The 23,113-nt window shown below is 35.9% G+C and overlaps 1 protein-coding gene and 1 pseudogene across 2 annotated transcripts in view; one reads left to right on the top strand and one right to left on the bottom strand.

The window, feature by feature from the left end:
* Window positions 1-671: 671 nt before the first annotated feature.
* Window positions 672-23,113, bottom strand: part of Smchd1 (structural maintenance of chromosomes flexible hinge domain containing 1) — a 135,988-nt gene continuing 113,546 nt past the window's right edge. Inside the window, exons 45-48 of one of the 2 annotated variants that reach the window (XM_042675370.1) lie at window positions 16,180-16,351; window positions 10,246-10,404; window positions 9,357-9,471; window positions 672-1,754 (exon numbers count right to left, since the gene is read on the bottom strand). In XM_042675370.1, coding sequence (XP_042531304.1) covers window positions 1,727-1,754; window positions 9,357-9,471; window positions 10,246-10,404; window positions 16,180-16,351 — 474 coding nt within the window. In that variant the 3' untranslated portion in view covers window positions 672-1,726. Of the gene's footprint in view, window positions 1,845-9,356; window positions 9,472-10,245; window positions 10,405-16,179; window positions 16,352-23,113 lie in introns of both variants that reach the window. The other variant, XM_042675371.1, reaches the window with a different exon arrangement.
* LOC122104450 lies at window positions 17,315-17,414 on the top strand (annotated as a pseudogene).

Genomic DNA, 23,113 nt, shown 5'->3' on the forward strand with positions numbered 1-23,113 from the left:
AAGTGGAGCTGTGGCTCAAGTGGTATAGCACAAGTCTTAAGCAAAAACGCTCAGGGGCAGCATGTAGGCACTGAGTTTAAACTCCAAGAAGGGTACCAAAAAACAAAAACAAAACAATAAACAGCTTGTACTATGTAACCATGTGTAAAAAAACAAAGCAATAATAAAAAGTACAAATAGCAAAAACCTTATTTTATTAATACTCTTCCTAATATTATGAGAATAAAAATTTAGTTATGGGTTTAATGTCAGATATTATTTAAAACAATAGAAACAGACATTTGTCACTGTTTTTAAAAGCAGCTTTTCCTGTTTATTAGTCTTGATGTCTTGGATTTGAGACATGACTGTTACAATGAATTATGAATTCAAACTATCTTCATATATTATTAAATACACTTTCAAGTCTAGTTCCTACAAAGTCATTTCTACAACCTTTCTTACTGATCATTTTCACATAACCAAATGTTTAAGTTCTCTAACACATCAGTCCTATGGAAGCCAAAGGAAGACTTCTCTGTTGCTAATTCTATCATTGCCATTTGTTTCTTCAACAACTGAGTTACAAAGGTTAGTTCTTATTAATATAGGGTTCACCACATAACTTTTATGGGGCTTTAAATTTAGAAGCAACAAAAACCAACCAAACAAACATAAACCTCAAACATCCATTCAGTATGGAAAGAAACAATCCTATTTATTATTAGGTTCATTGCATATTCAGAAAGGATTAAAACACACACACATATGTCACTTATCTCCTGGGACACAAACTGTACCAAAAGTATTCCATACAAAAAATAACTTCACAACCAACAGTCTTGAATTTATACAAAGATATACAGAGGACTCATGTGAGCTTGAATCAAAACATAATCGAAACTTTTGTTTTTACAATTTCCTAATAAATTCTTATTGCATTAATATGAAAGTGTGTTTGCTTTAACCTCTTAAAACAGTAATAAAAATTAGAAAATAATGTAAGTGTAGAAGAAAGGCTCAGACTATATAATCTAGTATTAATAAAAGACAATACTTATAAAAATTGTTGCTGTATATTTTATTTACACACAGGATACACTCTTTGTGATAACCTGCCAGAAGTTTACTCACCAATTTCTTTTCCCATGTATCTGTTTTTTGGTGTTGGTGGTGTTTTATTTTTTGGAACAGGAACTTTCCTTCTTGGCCAAGCCGGCCTTGAACTATCAGTCATCGTTCCTCAGCCTCTCAAGTGTGGGATTACAGGGCATGGACTACCATGCCTGGCTTTCCATGTATATTTGAATTCACATTTGCTTGTGCTTTTTCTATTTTTGTCTTGAATTCTTCATTGAGTTTCCTCATATATTTACAGTTAAATATCTAGTCTTTAGAATCTTCCTTATACAAAAACCAAAACTTCTTTGTTAAATAAATTTACACAAAAGTAATAAAAAAAAGGCTGCTTTCCAGAAATAGCTCTAACATGTTCATAATTATACTGAAAAATAGTACATTTCTCTTCAGGATCAATGAATGTTATATGTCAGTTTTGTAGTTACTGCCATAGAAGTATTTTCTTCTGACACATTTGCAAGATAACAACCAAGGGACATAGTTACTGCAGTAATTCCAGTAAATCCACACGGTCCAATGAGATCCATAAAATTGAATAACTGCTTCCAGTCTCATTTGGATAGACATGGAAATTCATGCCCAGACTTTATATCATCCCCAGAAACATTCAGTTGGGTAAGTCACCTTTTGGTCTTCTGAGAAAGAGATATAGAGGCAAGACATTCTTAGTGAGGTCAGTGGTCCTTGCTCTGTTACCTTTCACATACCTGTTTTAGTTATTAGTCCTGGCCAAAGTGGAAAAAGAAAAGGCATAGTCAGTTTTATGATGAAAAATTTCCTTTCCTAAATTCCCTTATCATATATGCATGCCTAAATAAACCATGGAATTCTGCTATATAATTACAATTCTTGGAATAAACAGATTTACTTAAATCTTCATGTAACCATTTCTTTCATGTTTGAAAAAACAATCACAACAAAAGCACTAATCAACATGTGTGTTGATAAAAATACATAAACAACATATATTCATAATGTAATTTGAAATCTACTTTGTTGGAACTGCATTATTTTAGAGACAATTCTGTAGATGTCTACTTACTTTGCTCATTTTTTTCAATAAAATTATGATTTTAAAAACTTGGCAGAGGGTGTAGACCGGTGATACAATACTTGCTTCGAGTATATGAGCCCTAGGTTCACTGCTTAAAACACACATACACAAACACCATCTCTAAACAATTATGATTATCTAGGTCACAAAATAAAAACAATCAAAAGGAATGTATTAAAGGAGACCCATGATCTCATTAATGTGGTGATAATATATTGAATGCTTTGATGCAGATATTTGCTTACTCAGACATATCTACAGACTCTATGAAGTCTTCTAATTACAACCTCTAAATAGAAAATACACATTTTTATAATTTGATAACTGAAAACCTTTATGAATAGAAATGCACTAGAAACTGAAATATCCACTAAAGTAAACAATTGGATCTCCTGAATGATATTGTATATTTCTAAGCATAGAGACTAAGATACACATGTTTCTCACACTTAAAATCCCTGAAGTCCAGGTCATTTAAAAATGTCATGAGTGTAAGCCAGGCCCAAACATAGGTCCCATGGTTTCCCTTATTTGCAATAACTAGTATATGTCTGAGTCAAGCAGAAAAGGTCAGATAAGTTGATAGATATTCAAATGTTTTTTTTCTTTCATGCGATTGTTTCTAACACATTTATAAGATTATTTCTTTGTTGCTTTGTATGTCCCTCCCTCACAGTATAACCCTGCTTTCACTGTATTTGATGTCGGTATAATTTGTGCAGGGGAAGGGAAAAAAACCAATCGTTTAAATAGGGATACAGGTGGACCCACTGCAACAATGAGATGTACAAGTTGTTATGTTGAAAATGAACTTTACAACTTTGGTGGGGGTGGGGGCGAGGAGGAGGATTTGGTGGTAGGGGTGGGAAGAGGATGGGAAGGGATGAGAAGGGGAAACAAAGGAAGAGGCTATAATGCTTGATAAGTAATGTACTCATTATCTTGCCCATGTAATTGTAACCCCTCTGTACAGTATTTTCACAATAAAATAAATAAATAAAATAAAGCTTACTGGAAAAAAATGTCATGAGTAAATTTTGTTTTTCATTGTTTCGTAAAATAGTATCTTTAAAAATAATATGTAGTTGACAAAACACGGTATGCAATTTCTATTAAAAAGTAACAAAATAAATAATATGTATAAAAATACATATACAGTTACATTATTTCCTATTTCCTTTCCTACTATTTCATCTCAGATTTTATGGATGAAATATATCAATATTCCAATATGGTTATTGTATTTTTTAATTTCACATTACAAGCCACAGTTCAATATAAATGGAAAATAAGCTGAAACTGGGGATCTAGTACGTATTTGTCAGATTGTCTTTTGCAAAACAAAGACAAGAAGGATACAAAAACAGTGCATAGACTAAAATAAACCAGTTTTATAACCTAAATCTTTTAACACTGCTATCATTTTCCTATATTTACCAATTTCACTGGGAAGTACCTTGGTGCATTTTTTTGACAGTCACTGTACTGGGCATTCAACAGATCTGTTTTCATTATCCCTGGAAAATTCTTTTATATGTGATCACTTCTTCTCTAGTTTCCTTTTAGGGCCTCTTAGTAGTCTGAATTATTTCTATCGCCAAACTTTTTTCCTATTTGGGAAGTTTTGGTGATTTTAGTCTTTTATTGAACTTTTTATTTTAGCAACAATATTTGTAAACAATGTTTACTTATTCTTTACCCAGACAATTTCCTTCTAATTAGTAACTGTGACCCCTTCCAATTCCTGGTGTATATGGGTTAACAAGTATACCTAGCCTTTTCTGTTGAGATGAGGGTCTCATGAAATTATGCCCTGACTAGACTGATATCATTAACCCAGTACTTGGATCCTCCATTCTGGAACTTGATCTCAACCTCTTGAGTATGAGCCACTGGCACTCTGTCAAGTCTTCTGTTTTTTGTTTTTGTTTTGTTTTGTTTTTGTTTATGTTGTTTCTTTCTCTCTTATTGATTCCTTTTTTTGCCAGTCCTGGAGACTGTTCAAGGCTAGCACTCTACCACTTGAGCCACAGCACCACTTCTAGCTTTTTTGTTGTTGTTGTTTATGTGGTACAGGAATTGAACCTAGGTCTTCAAGGCAAGCACTCTATCATTAAGCCACATTCTCAGCTCTTTGTATGTGTGATGACTTTTGGCAATACAATTATATTCAAGAAGGCTTTTATTGCTGGCTTAGATATCTTCTGCTGATATTACAACAGAACTATAACTGATAGTTATACTGGGACAGAACAGAGCAGGTTAAGCAGGGATACAGACCTTGCTTTAGTTTGTGCTGGTCTTGGGGATTGAACTCAAGGTTTGGGTGCTGTCTCTAAGATTTTTTTTCTCAAGACTAATACACTGTATCACTTGAGCCACAGAACCACTTCTGGCTTTTCCTGAATAGTTTACTGGAGATAAGCATTTCACAGACTTTCTTGCCCAGACTTGCTTTGAACTGCAAAGCTCAAATTTGACTCTCGAGTAGCTAGGATTATAGACAGGTATGAGCTACCAGCACCTAGTCAGGACATATATAGACTGCTGTCTCCTAGAAAACGGCACCAGATAGGGCTCTAAGGTGCCAGTAATTGAACCAAAGGCCAATATAACAATATTTCTGTAATATAGTAATTGTTACCTAACTGTGGTAATAGCTTAATAGCTTTTTAATGCCTATAGACAGGGGAAAAAATGTTGAAAGTCTGGCATATTCCTACTATGGATTCCTCTCCTTTTCCATTTGTTATCATTTCCAGCATCAGGGCTGGGCTTCTAACAATTTTGTTGTACTTACTGTGGTCCAAAGTCTCTATTGGGTTCCATTAAGCAGGCAAGTTTCCCACTATTTTTAGAGTATTTCCCTAACCTCTTTGTGTAGTATTTTCTAAGCCTTGTTTCTATCGTATTATCTCTAGAAAACAAAATGAATGGTAGGTAGAATAAAGACGTTTTCAGACATGCAAGGGCCCCAATTTCTTTTGATACATCTTTTCTAAAGTTACTAGAGAGAAAGACATGGAATCCATGAAAAAATGCATTCAAGCCAGGCGCTGGTGGCTCACGCCTGTAATCCTAGCTACTCAGGAGGCTGAGATCTGAGGATCGCGGTTCAAAGCCAGCCCGGGCAGGAGAGACCATGAGACTCCTATCTCCAATAAACCACCAGAAAACCGGAAGTGGCGCTGTAGCTCAAGTGGTAGAGCGCTCGTCTTGAGCTGAAGAGCTGAGGGACAGCGCCCAGGCCCAGAGTTCAAGCCCCACTGCCGACCAAAAAAAAAGAAAAAGAAAAAGAAAAGATGCATTCAATCCAAGGGAGAAGTCAAGGAAACTCCAAGATGACACATTTGCAGGAAGTTTGCACATTTACTATCACTAGTATAGTAGGGAGACAAAGTGATCAAGATACAAGGTAAGAGAAATAAGAAAAGACAATGAGAAACTGCAGAAAAACTAACAACATGTAAGAAGTAGTCTAAATAATAACTGGAATAATACTTAACATGATTTTATGAATGAAAGAGTATTCAAGATTTCTTAGAGCCTGGTATTTGAACACTGGTAGACAAGGTAAGTTTCCCATCATCAGAACCACATAACAGACAATTTTATCTAGTATTGAAAAATATTTAATAGTCATAATATGACAACTTGACCTCAGGGCCTTGTGCTCTCATTGCTCCCCGACCCTGATCAAGGCTAATGATGCCTTTATTTTATTGGTTATGGGGCTTGAACTCAAGAGTCTGGCTGCTGTCCCTGAGCTCCTTTGCTCAAGGTTAATGCTCTACCACTTTGAGTAACACAGTGCCACTTCTAGTTTTGTGGTGGTTTATTGGAGCTCAGAGCCTCATGGACTTTCCTGGCTGGCTTCAAACTGTGATCCTCAGATCTCAGCTTTTTGTAGCTTGGATTATAAGCATGAGCCACCAGTGCCTGTTTTTTTTTTTTTTTTTCGTTGAAAACTAGAAGCAACACAGACTAAATAAAATTATCTCTGGGGTATGATATAGGGGTGAGGTACACAACACATGATTCAATCATCACCAAGCTCTTTCTATACATTTTCTGTCCAGTAGAAAAGCCATTAGTTTTGTGTGGCTTCAGAGTACTTGAATGTAGATAGTACCATGTGAGATTTTTTTGTGTTATGAGCTTGAAACCTTTGTATGAAAAAAGGGATAGAAAAAGCACATTAATTTTTATATCATTTACACATTAAAATGATAACATTTTGGCAGTTGGGTCAAACAAAATGATATTAAAATTAACCATTTTCTTTTGATTTTTCAATATGGTTTCTGGAGAATTAAAGTTACATGTGGCTCACCTTATACAGTATGACACTATAAATTTAAACCTCCATTTGATTTCTATATGTGACTTTGATAAACTAGTGCTAGTAAAAATGAACTGAAAAACAGATTCCAATTAATACTATTTCCAAATTGTTGCAGAATCTTAATAAATAAGATCTAAACTAATGTCTGGTGGCTAGAGCACAGGCTCAATGGTATAGTAGTTACACACACATACCTACTGGAAACCAGTGTCTATAGGACAATGTCTAGGGCAAAAATCACTGAGACAAAATGAATACACTCTTAGAAATATATAGTTTACATCTTAACCTAGAACTACCTCTGAGCAATTCTTTATAGGAAGACTTTTACCTTAAAAAATTGGGGAAAGTACTCTGTATTATGCATGAAATATTTCCTTAAAATGCTGTGACAACTAAGGCACTGAATTTGGTAAACAGTATTGGCAAGAAAAAAAAAAGTGAGATTAAAAGACAATCTTACATGAAATACTGCATTTAATATTGTAAAGTATTAAATATATAAAAATATTAAACTGGACAGTCTTATACATGTTTTTTCTAGAGTGTTTTAGAATATATCCTAGACATTGTATCATTGATTAAGCAAAGGAGAACCAGCCATTTCTTCTAACAAATGCTTTATTCTGGACTTTATTACTTCCTAGTGGAAGTATTTAATTCACTCCCAAATTCCGAATATTTCCTATAAAACGGAAAACTAAGTCCTTTTCAAATTTTTGAAATAAGTTCTAATCTAAGGCATCCAATGTATACAATGAATTAACCTAGAATGGTACGATCTTAGGGAAAAATTGAGAAAGTAGTTACTTAGGGTTTTTTTGCAGCATTTAATTCCTTCACAGAACCTAAGTTGAGAAAGGCTGCTGGGAAGTGTCATTAGATTCAATTTACTCTTTCTGACACATAATATACTTCTGTCACAAGTATACACAGTTATAATTTTTGACATATAGTAGCAAATACCTTATATTTTTTAGAGTTGCTAAGATTCATTAAAGAATTTAGGTATGCTAATATACTCTTCTCAAATTTAATTTCCCCACCAACATTTTACTTAATCCTTAAATAGTCACCAATCATTATTGCCTAAATTTATTAGGCTATTAGGAGTGGAAAAGTTGTGGTGATATTTTATTTTACCATACTCTTATATAAGAACTGCAAAGAACACTTCCAACAACTATTTGGTAACCTAATAGTTCATACAAGAACGCTTATTTTTTCCATGTGAAGATACCCATTTTTATTATAATGATTTGATACCCTATTAACTGCTGGTAAGGACCAAAGAGGCACACGTATTGTCCCTCTCTTTCTCTGACCTAGCAGCATCTTTTATCTTTTCAGTTCTTCAAACACTTCAAACCCAGAGTTCTAGCCCTAAAACGGGCAAATAAAACTCCCCCAAACCCACTACCATCATATAGTTCTGTACATATGAGTTCCACGCTACTTTCTGACTGGCAGCAGTACCCATGTGAATGGTTCCTTTTATTCCTTTAGTTTTCTGCTTCAATGCATTTTCCCTGACAACTGATATTTCACTACTGTTTTCTATCACGTTTACCTTTTCTTTATATATAGAAACAAAGGTCAATTTTTAAGTTATTCCTCTTCTGCATTGATTTCCCACCACCACCTGGCAAGTAACCATGTTACTTTTATTTATTGATCTAGTAATATATAGCGCAAAGTGTATATATTAATATATCTACTAAATCAATTCAGAATATGCAGGATAGGATGTGAGAGACCTCTCAGTTTCAAACACTACAGGTATTAATGTGAGAAAGTAGTTAGAGAATATATGTAAACCTTTTAAAATAGAAAATGGCTGTGCGCTGGTGGCTCACACTTGTAATCCTAGCTACTCAGGAGGTTGAGATCTGAGAATTGTAGTTCGAAGTCATCCTGGGCAAGGAAGTCTGTAAGACTCATTTCCAATTAAAAAATAGGAAGAAATAAACGGGCAAATAAAACTCCCCCAAACCCACTACCATCATATAGTTCTTAAATGGCTTTACTAATATCTATCTAAAACTAATAGTTCTTACTATTAAATTAGGTTGTGAATGGCTTCTAGTTGTTTTTGGTGAATTCTCTAAGTGGTTTATAACTCTGCTAATCAAATATTTTAAGCCGGTAAAATAAAAAAAAAATAAATAAATAAAAAAAAAATATATATATATATATATTTATATATATAATTGATTTTGTAAGAAGCAAAATACCTAGAACTTAAGCCAAATAATAGAGCTACAGTTTTACTCTTATTTTGTGACATATTTTTCTTCTTCCTTTTTTGGCCGTACTTTTGAATTCACAGCCTTCTACCACTTAAGCTATGCCTCCAGCCCCAATAGTAACTTTGATATAATCTAAAAATAACATTTCAAAAAATAAAGTCACTCAGTAAACTGATTATACAAATACATAATTATGATATGCACCTTTCAAATATGTAATAATTGTTATATATAATACCTCAATTGGAACTAGAGATCAAATCCAGGGCATCTTACTACATAAACATTCTACCATTGAGCTACATCCCCTGACTGTATGGGAGGGGGAGATGAGAGGGGAGGGGAGAGGAGGTGTGTGTGTGTGTGTGTGTGTGTGTGTGTGTGTGTGTGTGTGTGTGTGTGTGTGTGTGTGTGTGTGTGTGTGTGTGTGTGTGTGTGTGTGTGTGTGTGTGTGTGTGTGTGTGTGTGTGTTCTTTTAAAATACTAATGGCTAAATGGACAAATTAGTAATAAATCTGTACTGTTTTTAAAAGTATGGTGACCTACAGCTTTGATAAACCAACAATAATTCTCAGGTCAAAGTGCTCACCTATTTTGTCTTGTAGTTTCTCTTCTCATTCTTTTAGGAGGAATTGGGCATTCAGTCATCTCAACTTTTGGTGAATGACGCAAAGAATCATTACACTTACGTGTAGAAGTCATACCTGTAAAAATGGAAAATTAACTATAAAAAGACTGAATATTATATGAAAGAAAAGCAAACATAGATATTTTAATTTATAAAAAGGCAGTTAAGGGGCTGGGAAGGTGGCTCAGTGGTAGAGTGCTTGCCTTGCATGCATGAGGCCCTGGGTTCAATTCTTCAGCACCACATAAACAGAAAAAGCTAGAAGTGGTACTGTGGTGCTATGGCTCAAATGGTAGAGCGCTAGCCCAAAAGCTGAGTGATAGAGCCCAGACCCAGAGTTCAGGCCCCATGACCAACAACAACAACAAAAAAGGGCAGTTAAAAAAATAATATTCAGAATCCTGCTTACTATTCCTGTTAAGAATATAGTTTAAAACCAGTTATCAAATGACTTGGATGTTAAGAGTATTTAAGAATGTTTTTTAATATTAAGAATTTCTTAGAGACAGGAGGCGGTAGCTCACACCTGTAATACTAGCTACTCAGGAGGCTGAGTTCTGAGGATTGTGGTTCAAAGCCAACCTGGGCAGGAACATCCATGAGACTCTTATCTCTAATTAACCACCAGAAAACTGGAAGTGGCACTGTGGCTCAAGTGGTAGAGTGTTCGCCTTGAGCTAAAGAGCTCAGGGACAGAGCCCAGGCCCAGAGTTCAAGCCCCATAACCAACAACAATAATAACAACAAAAGAATTTCTTGTCAAGTTTGGATCATTTTTTTTGTAGTTATACTTCTCTCATCATAAATATCTATCACTATATAGAAAAGCTAACAAAAAGTAAATATATACCAAGTTTTTGCTCTATGAGTTTCAAACTTTTTTCTTGTTCGTCAAGTTCTTGCTTTTTCTTCTTCATATCAGGAGTGTGAAGGTACTCTAATTGACCATTAAGGTCCTGATTCACACTACCCAGCTTGCATACAGCTGAGCGATATTGTTGAAGAAGATCTGAAAAGAAATCAAACATTTGAATAAATTATTAATATTATACCAAATACATATTTTATCAAAGAATTAGCAACAAGAGCTAGGCCCCAGTGGCTCATACCTGTAATCCTAGCTCCTCAGGAGGCTGAGATCTGAGGATCGTGTTCAGAACCCAGGCAACAAAAACTACCAGAAAACCTCAAGTGGCACTATGGCAAGTGGTAGAGAACTAGCCTTGAGTCTACTAAATTTACTTCTGATTGCTTGTCTTTATTTTCATGTCAAGCAAGAGTGTCCAGTCACAACCCTTCCTTTTTTGTGCTTCTGAGGTTTTAACCCAGTTACTTGCACATGTTAGGCAAATACTCTTTCAGTGAAACTATATCCCCACACCTAAGAAGTTTCTAGATGAAAGTGTGGTCAATCAACATCTGTCTCAGTGCTATCCTGAATGACATAAAGTATTCATTGGAATTCCATACAAGGAAAAGAATCTGAAAGGGAGAATTAACAGAAAGGGCATTAAATATTATAATAATGTTTTGTTTTTTCAACCATGGTCACATAAGTGAAAACTGATGAATAATAGGAGATTTTTTTAAACATCTACATTTATTTGATCTAAAATGTATTATACTGATCAGGTTTGAAACTACTGACTGCATGATTTACTAAACACTGAATATTAAATATACTCTAACTTCAGTGTTAATAAACTACAGACCAAAAATGGTTTGAATAGTTTTATGGTTAAATATTAAATGATTGTATAAATGCCTTCACAATATCTTTAATATAACTTGTAACACCTAGCGTGTTTATCTAATCCTTTAAAACTATAAACGTTGTTCAGAACTTATGCTGAATGTCTGTGACCTTAGCACTAAGTAGGTTAATGTATGAGGGTCACGAGCTCAAATCGGGCCTGAGCAATGTAGCAAAATCCTTTCCCAATGGACAAATGAACAGTTAAATACTAAACTGTAAATGAAATACAAAAATGATCAACATTCACAGGAATAGAAAAACACCCTAAGATTTAGCAAATACACAATAGTTTATATGTAATATTATGGAAAAACATGTTAACAATAGTGTACATCAAATATGAGATATTTTATATAAGAACAGTATTTTAAGGACAATTATATACAATTCTACATAGAATTCTATACAGAATTATCCACAATTCTACACAGAATACATGTGAAAAAATACACATGCATATGTATCTGAGTATATTCATAAATAGAGGTTGAATAACCCTTATTTGAGATCAAAATATTTCAGATTTTGGAACTTTTCAGATTTTACAGGTTGAGTGTCCCTAATCCTCATCTTTAGACTAGGGAAATTCATGTAGATTAGGGACACTGTACATGGGTGGGATCAATATACTCAAATACAAATTCTATATGTAGAACTGAGTATGATAGTATCCTTACGTTTTTTATGACTTATTACAAATCCTAAGAAAAAACTTTTCTTGCTCTAAAAGTACTTGTCACTTTCAGTACTCACAGTAACTTTTGTTGTATGTGAATGAGTACAAAATTATGTACAACAGAACATTAGTATTGTTGGACTTAGACTTACAGAAAAGACAATATGCAAAATTTAGGTTATCAAGAGTTAAATCTTGTTAATACAGTAAGTTACCTGTGATGATCTTGGTTTTAACAGCACTTATTTGCTTACTTTTTTTTCCCCCAGTCCTGGGGTTTGAACTTATGGCCTGGGCATTGTTCCAGAGCTTCTTTTGCTCAAAGCTAGCACTCTAACACTTGAGCTACTGCACCACTTCCAGCTTTTTCTGCTTATGTGGTACTAAGGAATTGAACCCAGGATTTCATGTATGCTAGGCAAGCATCCTACTACTAAACCTCATTCTTAGCCCTTACTTTAAAATTTTTAAAAGTAATTCTATGTACTAGCATACAATAGTACCGATGTTGGAATCACAAGATAAATCAGATGGCTCTGGTAGAACACCGGCTATTCTAAGCAGCAGGACAATTCCATGCCTCCTGCAAATCTAAAACTTGGTGTTAGGATTTGAAGAAAAAATAATGTCTTTTAAAGGCTAGCTTTGGTGAAGAAAAAAATGCAATACCCCTTTATCATGAATATTGTTAGGATACATCACGACCATCCCAGGGACCACATAGAGGCAGGCAGGCACAGGAAAAGATTATTATAAGGTTTATTAGAGGGGCCATATATTCCCTTGGAGAGGGAGCAAAATGGCATCTGCCCCCATCCACGTGGGTAGCTCTGGGGAAAGTGGCGTGTGCAGGTAGGTCTGGTGGGAAGAGAATGAGTGGCTAGCTATATGGTGTGAACTCTAGAGCAGGGAGGAGTTCAGGAGTGGGTGGAGTTGAGGACCAGAGGTGGGGATAATGTTAACAAATAGAGCAAATAATAATAAGATTGTGTTCAGTGAAAGAAGTCATAAATACCTAGATGAACTTCAAGAAAATTCAAAGAACTGAGTAAGAATATAGAATGTTCAAAGAGTAAGTATGGTAAAGACACTGAAATTCTTTTTTCTTTTTGTTGGTCACAGGGCTTGCACTCAGGGCCTAGGTGCTAACCTTGAGCTCATTCATTCAAGGCTAGCTCAACTTCTGGTTTCCTGGTGGCTTATTGGAGGTATTGCTTATACAACATAGAAATATTGGGTGATCTTAATACCCCACTCTCACCAGACAGGGCATCTAGGTTAAAAAAAGATCAATAAAGGAATTGTGTAGGGCTGGGAAGGTAGCTCAGCGGTAGAGTGCATGCCTTGTAAGCATGAGGCCCTGGGTTCAATTCCTTAGCACCACATAAACAGAAAAAGCCAGAAGTGGCGCTGTGGCTCCAGTGGTAGAGCGCTAGCCTTGAGTTGAAGAGCTGAGGGACAGGGCCCAGACCCAGAGTTCAGGCCCCATGACTGGCAAAAAAAAAAAAAAAAGGAATTGTGTAGACTCTGTGATTCAAATGGATTTCACATATATTTACAAAACATTCCATTCAGCAGCCACAGAATACAAGTTCTCAAGAGCCCACAAAATATTCTCCAAAAGGGGCTGGGAAGGTGGCTCAGTGGTAGAGCGCTTGCCTTGTAAGCCTGAGGCCCTGGGTTCAATTCCTCAGCACCACATAAGCAAAAAGGAAAAAAAAAGCTGGAAGTGGCGCTGTGGCTCAAGTGGTAGAGCGCTAGCCTTGAGCTGAAGAGCTGAGGGACAGCGCTCAGGCCCAGAGTTCAAGCCCCACGACCGGACCCAAAAAAAAAAAAAAAAAAAAAAAAATTCTCCAAAATAGATCATATCTTAAGACATAAAGCATGTTTTAACAAATAAAAGAGAACTGAGATAATTTCCTGTATTTTATCAGATCACAATAAAACTAGAAATTGTTAACAAAAGGAAGTACAGGAAATATACAAACACATAGAGACTGAACAATTCACCTTTACATGATCATTGAAGAAATAAGAATGGAAATAAAAATTTCTTGAAACAAACAAAAATGAAAGCACAACTTAATAAACTTTTGGGACACATCAAAGGCAGGTCTAAGAGAGATATATTAGTAGCTATGAGTTCATTCATTAAAAATTCAGAGAAACATAAAATAAAAACAAACTCTTAGCCGGGCACCAGTGGCTCACACCTGTAATCCTAGCTACTCAGGAGGCTGAGATCAGAGGCTTGTGGTTCAAAGCCAGCCCAGGAAAAAAGTCCGTGAGACTCCTATCTCCAATAAACCACCAGAAAACAGGAAGTAGTACTGTGGCTCAAATGGTAAAGCGCTAGCCTTGAACTTGAAGAGCCAAGGGACAGTGCCCAGACCCAGAGTTCAGGCCCCACAACCGACAAAAAAAAAAAAAAAAAAAACACAAGCTCTTAGAAAAACAAGAATGAGCAAACCACAAAATAGCACATGGAAAGTATAAAGATCAGGTAAATATTAATAAAATGGAAACTAAAAGATGAATACAAAGAATGAAATGACGAACAAGACTGACAAACCCTTAGCTAAACTAACCAAAAGAAAGAGGGAAAAGATTCAAATTAGTAAAATTAGAAATGAGAAAGGGACATCACAATAAATGCTAATGAAATTCAAAGAATCACTGAGTATACTTTGAGACATGTAACAGTGAACATGGATGTGCAAAAGTGTCTTCGCCATATCGCTGACTTAGATGGCCAAGATCATAGGGTAGTTCTTTTTTTTTTCCTTTTAATTTCATTTTATTGTAAATGTGATATAAGAGGGGTTACAGTTTCATATGGTGATGACTGTTTAGTTTTTTGGTGAAATCTCCAACCCGCCTTCCAGACTAGTTCTACTAATTTACATTACCATTGATAATGTAACAGAATTTATTTTTTTCAACATCCCTGCCAGCAATTGGTATTGTTCAAATTCTGGAATCTGATCAATCTTACTGGGGTAAAATGGAATCTCAATGTTGTTTTGATTTACATTTCCTTTATGGCCAAAAATATTGAGCATTTCCTTATGTGTTTCTGTCTAGGACTCCAATGCTTAAAAAATGAAAGCAAAAATGGACAAATGGAGATTTTACAAATGTAAAAGCTTCTGAACAGAAAAGGAAATAACTATCAGAAGGAAGAGATAGCCTACAGAATTGCCAACTATTCATTGGAAAAGATTAATGAGCAAATCAATTGACCAGATCTCAAAAAAAAAAGAAGTACCAACTGCCAATGAAGACATATTCAGTATCTGTAGCCTAAAAAGAAATACAAATCTAAATTACAATGAGATTCCATCTTACCCCAGGTTGAATGGAAATAATGAAGAAAATAAAAAAGCTGGGCACAATGGCTCATGTCTGCAATCTCAGCTACTTGGGAAGCAGAAATTGGGAGGCATTAACAAGCTGGTTGTGGTAATACGTGCCTTTGATCTCAGCTAAGAGGGAAGCTATAAGAGATGCCTTGTGGTCTGAGCGTGGACAAAAACAGAATATCCTCTCTAAAAAATAACCTTAAAAAAACAAAACTGGGAGCTGTTGCCTTACAACTTTAATTGTAGCTGCCTAGGAGGCTGAAATTGGAATGACTACAGCTTGAAGCCAGGCATACATGTGAGACCTCTTTCTAATCAATATTTGTGCACATCATTTTAGCTATGTGGAAAGCTAAGATAAGGAAGATCTCAGTTCTATGCTAGCCTGAGCAGAAGTCTATGGTCTATGAGACTATCTTAACAGAAGAAGCTGGATATATGTGGTGGTGTGCACCTGTCCTCTCAGCTACAGTGGGAAGTAAAAAATAAGATGATTATGGTCTACGTATGTGCCTGACCAGAAAATAAGACCCTATCTCAAAAACATCAGTGTAAAAAAAAAAGAGTGCCTCATAAAACACATACATATCTAGTAAATATGAGGCACTTAGTACAAACCCCAGTATCAGAAGAAGAAGAAAAAAGAAATCTAAGGTGGCAAAAAAGCTGGAGATACACAGTTCAAGTGGCAGCCCTCATTTCAAACCTAGTACTACTAAACAAATAGGCAAACAAAGAAAAAAAAACCCAAACTAAAACCAATAAATGCTATCAAGGATTCAGGGAATAAACCTTTATACACTGTTGGTGGGAATGTAAATTTTGCAGTCAATATGGAAGTCAGTATGGAGGCTCCTTAAAAACTAAAAACAGAACTACCATATGACCCTAGAAAAATTACTGGCTTTTTTGTAATAGAATCTAAATATATAAACCCACAAAAGATTTAAAAACTGAATTAGAAATTATTTATGAACTTATTCAACTTACCAATTTGTTCTCCTAAAATCCTGCACTGTTTTGGTATTGGAGCTCCAAATACCATTCCTCGAAGTTTATCCATTGGAGGAGCTTTATTCTGAAGGCCCCCAAACTTCCCATTACTTCGAATTCTATCTCCATCTCTGGTCAGCAGTGTGGGGCAATGAGTGATTTTAACAACCTATTTTAAGTAAATGGATATTAGTGAGCAACTTATTTCAATCACTGAGAAAAGAAAAATAAGGGTGCTGAGATTAGAAATGACATACAAGTTAGTGATATGTATAATGAACTGTACAAGGGCATCAGAATTTTTTCCAAGTGTTAGCTTAAAATAGCGACAAGACAAATGGAAAAAGTGACATTGCTAACTTAATTGATAAGTGAATAAAGGAAGAAGCCTGAGAGCTTGGTGCTTCTGTAATTCATGGCAGTAAATATTAAGTCAGTTTCGAAAATGTTAAATACAATGTCCAGGGTGCTTCAAAAAAACAGACCTTTATGTACTCATTTGCTCCATGCTTCTCAAAGAGAAGAGGTAAGTGTTAAAAAGTTTGGACAGGGGCTGGGAAGGTGGCTCAGTGGTAGAGCGCTTGCCTTGCATGCATGAGGCCCTGGGTTCGATTCCTCAGCACCACATAAGCAAAAAGAAAAAAGCTGGAAGTGGCGCTATGGCTCGAGCTGAGGGACAGCGCCCAGGCCCTGAGTTCAGGCCCCAAGACCGGACCAAAAAAAAAAAAAGTTTGGACTGCCAGGCGCTGGTGGCTCTTGCCTGTAATCCTCGCCAGTGGCTCATGCCTATAATCCTAGCTACTCAGGAGGCTTAGATCTGAGGATCACAGTTCAAAGCCAGTCCGGGCAGGAAAGCCCATGAGACTCATATCTCCAATAAACCACCCAGTATGCAGAGACACACAAATAATTTAACATATAAAATTAACCAAAGAGGCTGAGCACTGGTGGCCCAAGCCTACAATACCTATTCAGGAGGCTGAGATCTAAGGACTGTGATTCAAAGCCAGCCCGGACAGGAAAGTCCCTGACTCTTATCTCCAATTAGTTACCAAAAACAAAAACAGAACAAAACAAAAAACAAAAATCAAAGTGGAGTTGTGGCTCAAAGTAGCTGACAAAAAAAAAAATCTTGCTTTGGCAACACACATACTAAAATTGACAGATACAGAGAAGATTAGCATGGTGCCTGCACAAGGATGATGCAAAAATTTGAGGCATTTTATATTAAAAAGAAAAGAAAGAAAAGAAAGAAAGAAAGAAAAGATGTGGCCAGGCGTCAGTGGCTCAGGCCTGTAATCCTAGCTACTCAGGAGGCGAGATCTGAGGATCATGGTTCAAAGCCAGCCCAGGCAGGAAAGTCCGTGAAAACTCATCTCCAATAAACCACCAGAAAACTGGAAGTGGTGCTGTAGCCCAAGTGGTAGAGCCTTGAGCTGAAGAGCTGAGGGACAGCACTCAGGCCCAGAGTTCAAAGCCCAAGACCGATGAAAAAAAAAAAAGATGTGAACAATGTGCATTGGAATACCACCTTAATTAAAAAATGTTAATCTTACATGTGTCATTAAGTTATATTATATAGCACATCCACACCAAAAATGTGGCATACATTAACTAAGGGAAGCAATCTTTTTTTTTTTTTTAAAAAGAGTCTTCTTATATAGGTAGTTAGACTGACTTCAAACTTATGATCTTCCTGCCTCAGTCTCCTGAGTACTAGTCTGACAGCTTTTTATAGAAATCTTGTGGTGAACTATTTACGCATTTAAAAAGGTATTTGGTTTGGTAAAATAAATGACCACAACTTAATTTGGCTTGCATTTGTGTTTTGTTGGTCATGGGTTTAGAACTCTGGGCCTGGGTGCTATCGCTGAGCTCTTCAGCTCAAGGATAGTACTCTACCACTTGAGCCACAGAGCCACTTCTAATTTTCTGGTTGTTAATTGGAGATAGAGTCTCACGGACTTTCCTGCCCAGTCTGGCTTTGAACTGCGATCCTTGGGTCTCAGCCTCCGGAGTAGCTAGGATTACAGGCTTGAGCCACCTGCGCCTGGCCTGTATTTGTGTTTTGTATAGGTAATGCCAATGGTGCCTGGCAACACAAAATTTTAAGGTTTAATATCTCAAATAATGAATATTTAAGTTTACAGATTTCTTTATGTTTCTTTGCCAACAGGCTGACAATGTGGAGAAGATAATCTCTTTGTAACACTTCTGAAAACATTACTTTCATAGACAGTTTTAATTGCCCTCTTGATTTTATAATTCTACTTCACTAAACATCCTGTCAAGACTGACAGTCATGACAGTTTTTGCAAATTTTGTGAATGAACAACAGGACTGTAATTCTGAATATCACTTATTTACAACCTTTGTAGAGACAGGCAAGGGGTTGAATCAACAAGAAGTTGAAGTGCTGATATAAATGGTGTACAGAATTTAGAGAAAAACAACAGACGACTGAAATATACTAAGGAACAACACAAGCCTTTGCTCAAGAGACTCTAAAACCGTACTTAGAGCATTGTATATAACTTCAGATATTTGGAAGAAACTCAATAGATGCCATAATTAAAAGGTAAAAATATCTGTTTTGTATATACTTGGTAATTTTACTTTTTAAACACACCTTTTGCTATATAACCCAGTTTTGTTCTTAACTACAATCCTCACCTAAGGTATTTTTTTGAAGACTGGAAATTTTTTTTTTTTTTTTTGCTGGTCATGGGGCCTGAACTCTGGGCCTGGGCGCTGTCCCTCAGCAGTTCAGCTCAAGGCCAGCGCCCTACCACTTGAGCCACAGCACCACTTCCAGCTTTTTCTGCTTATGTGGTGCTAAGAAATCGAACCCAGGGCCTCATGCATGCAAGGCAAGCACTCTACCACTAAGCTACCTTCCCAGCCCAAGACTGGAAATTTTTATCAATCATAAAATGTTGTCCAGCCATTAGTTTTTCAAATACTGAATCTTTTTCTCTGGCTCCTCTGGTATATTCATTAGACTCTGAATTTTCTCATTCTTCATTCCTATCTCTTCAATCTCTCTTCTACATCCCATTTCCCTCTTTCTCTTGTTTACAGTCTAAGCCATTTTTCAATTAACTGATTTTCTTTTAAACTGTTAAATCTCCCCAGACAGTAAATTGCTATTTTTAGAAATGATTTGATTGTTTTCTTTTCTCATTTTAAACTTTATTGAACTATATTAATAATACTCTAAAAATACATGTTGTGATTATTTATATCAACTACTTGTACAAGTAATTTTTATCATGCCCATTTATGTATATAATGAATAATCTTGATCATATCGCCCCCTCTGTCTCCTTGCTCTCAACTTTAATATGGAAATAATTTCAGCTTTAAGATAATGGTGATTCGTTTAGAGAAAAATCTGTCTTTGTTTAGACATCTAATAATCTTCCTATAAAAAAACAAAAATTACCTTGAGTTTTGGTTTTTTTCCCTCAGAAGTCAAGTAGTTAAATGCAGACTGCAAACATACATGAAGACCAATTTTTTTTTATGTTGCTGAACTAGCAAGGAAAATATATTTTTTCTATAAGTGTCAATTTTCTGGCAGTTTCCAAAAGCAGCTGCAGCTGAAAGTAGCAGTTTTTGGTTGTTGTTTTTTTAAAATTTTTGTTCCCTCTTACAACCAAGATTTAGTTCAGATGTGTGGGTTTGTGGGGTCCCAGTTATCAGACTCCTTATGTTGGTTGGAATTCTAGGTTTATTTCCTATCCTTTTGAATCCCTCAAAAGGATGAAAATTGGTACTCAAATTTAATGAATTTCGCAAAAGATACGAAGAATCTGCCTTCAATGTTGCTTACCTCTAGTTCATAAATTTTAATATTAAAAATAGCACTTTATCTTACACTAGAGTTTCCTATAGTTATTTGATTTGTCTAATTCTTATTTGTACTTCAAGGCAGAGTAGTATGCTAAATCAAGTTTGTACAGGACTCTAAGAGCTAGATCTCTTGCACTTAGGAACTTCACATAAGCAGCTGAAAAAGTCATGATGAATATTTACATCACAGAAACTGAAAAAGCTAAAAAGAGTTTCCTTTCTGCCCACGCAGCTGATTATCCAGCAGTTATTAACACACAACTTTATTTTATATATAAATGCTTAAATAGCTGATAAAAATAATCATAATCTTCGTTTTTATCTTAATGGTTGAGTCTATTCTTATTAGTAAAGCTGCTCACGTTCTCTATAAACAGATACTAGGTTATTCTAATATTTAAGGGATACAGTCTCCGTTACATAATCAAGGATACATAAAAATGCTAATGATCACCAGACAGTAGCCCATTTTCCAATTTCTGGAATAGTTTATGGTTTGTATTATTAGATTCACAAGGAAATATGAGATACTGAACAGTACACCCCAGTTTGCTGTATAATTTTCAAAAAAACACACACTAATTTAGCTTTCCTAAATTTAAGAAGCCACATTTATTCCTGTTTCGTTACCAGGACTGAAGAAAGAAAGCTTTGAGTACTTCTAGCTCTACTAGGAGTTGGTGTGATGAGATATAGTGTATTACTTGTTGTGGGTTTAAAGTTTCTTCTCAATAAATTGAGACTAGATGATGTCTAAGGTCCTCACGACTCTAGAAAGTTGTATTCAGGTTATTAGCTCCTATTTTAAGCTGGTCTATTTTCTCTGATATAGCTGCTAACATTGTTACTCATTTTCAGTTTGCAAATCTACAATGATTTCAACATAAGATTAATCTGGTATTTTCAGGCCTTTAACACTTATTAATGTATTACTTACATAGATCAGTGGATGAACAGTACACATAGAAACTAATACACCTAGTGTATCGAATCTGTGAATACCAAAAGACCTTTCATTACTAGAATTTTATCTGTGTTAATCTTCTAAATTTTTACAATGTTTCAAAGTAGACTTCCTTTCTTTTTAAATGAGCAGTGCTGTGACTGGATATGACTTTGCATGTGCAAGTTAAGTGTCTACCACTGTGTTACATCCCCAGCTCTCCTTTGTAAGTAAACTTAAAAGCAATGAGAAGTAAGATATACAACATTATGTCATGTATCTTCCTTTTTTTAAGTACAGAAAATAAGGGCTGGGGGTGTGTTTAAATGCTGAGTGCCTGCCAAGTAAATACAAAGCTGTAAGTTCAAACCCCAGTATTGTCAAAAACTACTTCACATAGGAAATTATTCTTAGACATAATCATTTTGCAACCTTCCATAAGCCATTTGTACGTTTTCCTTGCCAAACATAAAATCTAATACATTGTTTTTAATAACTACTTCCCATTCTACCATGTAAGCTGTTTAATCCTACTTGATGAGCACCATATTTTGAAGAATTTTTTGTATACATCTTGAGACATTTGTAGAACATATCTGTAATATTTATTGATTGGTGTTTGAAAGTTAAACCCAGGGCCTTATGTGCTCTTTGCAAGCATTCTACCACTGAACTAATAACCTCATCTATATATGAATACTTTGTAATAATTTTAAAATAGCTACAAATTCTTTGCTGTTGCCTCCCAAGAAAAGAAGTCCATACCTACCATTCTACCCTTCTATGGATATAGACTGGACAGATATTGGCCAACTGAATGTGACTATATGCTTTCAGAGTCTGGGATTTAAGAGACCTGAATGCTTTGCCTTCAGTGCTTGGGATATACCACACCTTCATGGAACCCAAATGCCATGTTGTAAAAAGGTCCAAGTAGCCACAAGAAGACAGTGCACATAGAACAATCCAAAGCTGCTAGCTGCAGTCCCAGTGCTGAGCCAGCTGGTTGCAATTAGCCAGTATGAGTGGGAAACAGATTCTAATTAGTTTTCAAGAATAATTTCTTTTTTTTTTTTTTTGGGTCCAGTCGTGGGGTCTGAACTCTGGGCCTGGGCGCTGTCCCTCAGCTCTTCAGCTCAAGGCTAGTGCTATACCACTTGAGCCACAGCACCACTTCCGGCTTTTTTCTTTTTGCTTATGTGGTGCTGAGGAATCAAACCCAGGGCCTCATACATGCAAGGCAAGCACTACCACTGAGCCACTTTCCCAGCCCCTCAAGAATAATTTCAAGCAAAGTATTTCTAACTTGGAACTTGATGGATTGAAAAAAAAAATTTTTTTTTCCTCCTTTGCCTGTGCATCAGTCAAGCCAAGCATGGTAGTACTACCCTCCTAGGATGTGATTTCAAACCCTTAGACTCAAATGGCCCTTTGGCTTTAAACTCCTAAGTGTTGGGAATACAAATGCATGCCACTGAGCACGCTAAGATTTCTAAAACTGCTTGGGGGGGGAGGGGGGGGAGGGGAGGGAGGGATAGGAAGGGATTGGAAGGGAAAAAAAGATTTCTAAAACTCTTAATGGCACCATCCATGCAGACAGGGACAAATGAACCACTGGACAATGCTAGCTGACTGACCAGATGGCGACCAGTGCTATCAGCTAAGTACGGGAATTATAGCAAGCTTCCATCATCCCAGGGCAATTAGACAAACTGCTACTAGCTAACATCCTTTGGAGAAATCCAGAGTTACAAAAACTAAACGCTGCAGTTTATAACACACTTTTAGAGAGTTTGTTATGTAGCAATAAAACTTTGAAATACTTATATTGCCAAATTTCCTATAAATTGAATTGTGTTCCCTTAAACTTTGAATGAAATACTAATTCCCATTAAAGCATTTTTACATGCCTTTCAAGTTAAAATGAGGTCATCAGTAAGGTCTGATGGCATATGATTGTCATCTTATTGTAAGAGGGCAATCTGGAACAGTCACACATTAATATGAAGGGATACAGGGAGAGACAGCCATTTACAAGGCAGGGAGATAGCTCTGAAACAGACATCTCACTTAGTTCTAAGAAAACAACTCTGATAACAGCCTGAATTTGGACTCACAGCCTAAAATCTGTGA

The sequence above is a fragment of the Dipodomys spectabilis genome, unplaced genomic scaffold (genome assembly GCF_019054845.1).
Source record: "Dipodomys spectabilis isolate Male_0828 unplaced genomic scaffold, ASM1905484v1 ptg000024l, whole genome shotgun sequence".
Lineage (NCBI taxonomy): Eukaryota > Metazoa > Chordata > Mammalia > Rodentia > Heteromyidae > Dipodomys > Dipodomys spectabilis.